The sequence below is a fragment of the Colobus angolensis genome, unplaced genomic scaffold (assembly GCF_000951035.1).
Source record: "Colobus angolensis palliatus isolate OR3802 unplaced genomic scaffold, Cang.pa_1.0 Scaffold18, whole genome shotgun sequence".
In the NCBI taxonomy this organism is placed as follows: domain Eukaryota; kingdom Metazoa; phylum Chordata; class Mammalia; order Primates; family Cercopithecidae; genus Colobus; species Colobus angolensis.
In genome coordinates, this window is record NW_012114932.1 from 2,044,862 (window position 1) to 2,045,225 (window position 364).

General features: G+C 33.8%; 1 protein-coding gene across 1 annotated transcript in view; it reads right to left on the minus strand.

The window, feature by feature from the left end:
* RBM6 (RNA binding motif protein 6) overlaps window positions 1-364 on the minus strand; it is a 146,750-nt gene that overhangs the window by 108,360 nt on the left and 38,026 nt on the right. Inside the window, exon 2 of the mRNA XM_011939304.1 lies at window positions 131-240. Within this exon, the coding sequence (XP_011794694.1) occupies window positions 131-174 (44 nt within the window). The 5' untranslated portion in view covers window positions 175-240. The remainder of the gene's footprint in view (window positions 1-130; window positions 241-364) is intronic.

The following is a 364-nucleotide window of genomic DNA, read 5'->3' on the forward strand; positions in this document are numbered from 1 at the left end:
AAGTTTCTGTTTTTAAAAAATTAGAAACTATTTCTCCACAGAGAAATTATCTGCATTTATAGTAGGCCAAAATGTTACATATTTATAATTAAAACACTGGCAATTTCAATATTAAAATTTGAGAACTTACCGAAAAGGTCCAGTTCTGTTAGCAGGTCGAGAATCCCCCCACATCTCTTTTTATCAAGAGGGCCCCAACGAGTAGATCCTTTTTCTACCAAATTCTGGTTATAGCAGTACCTGTACAAAATAAACCACAAAAATTAGTACTTTAGAATGTGAACTAAAAGCTAAACTAGTTTCCCACTGCTTGGTTTATCAGGGACCACATCAACAGCAGTAACTTTGAAGGTCTTTTTTTTTC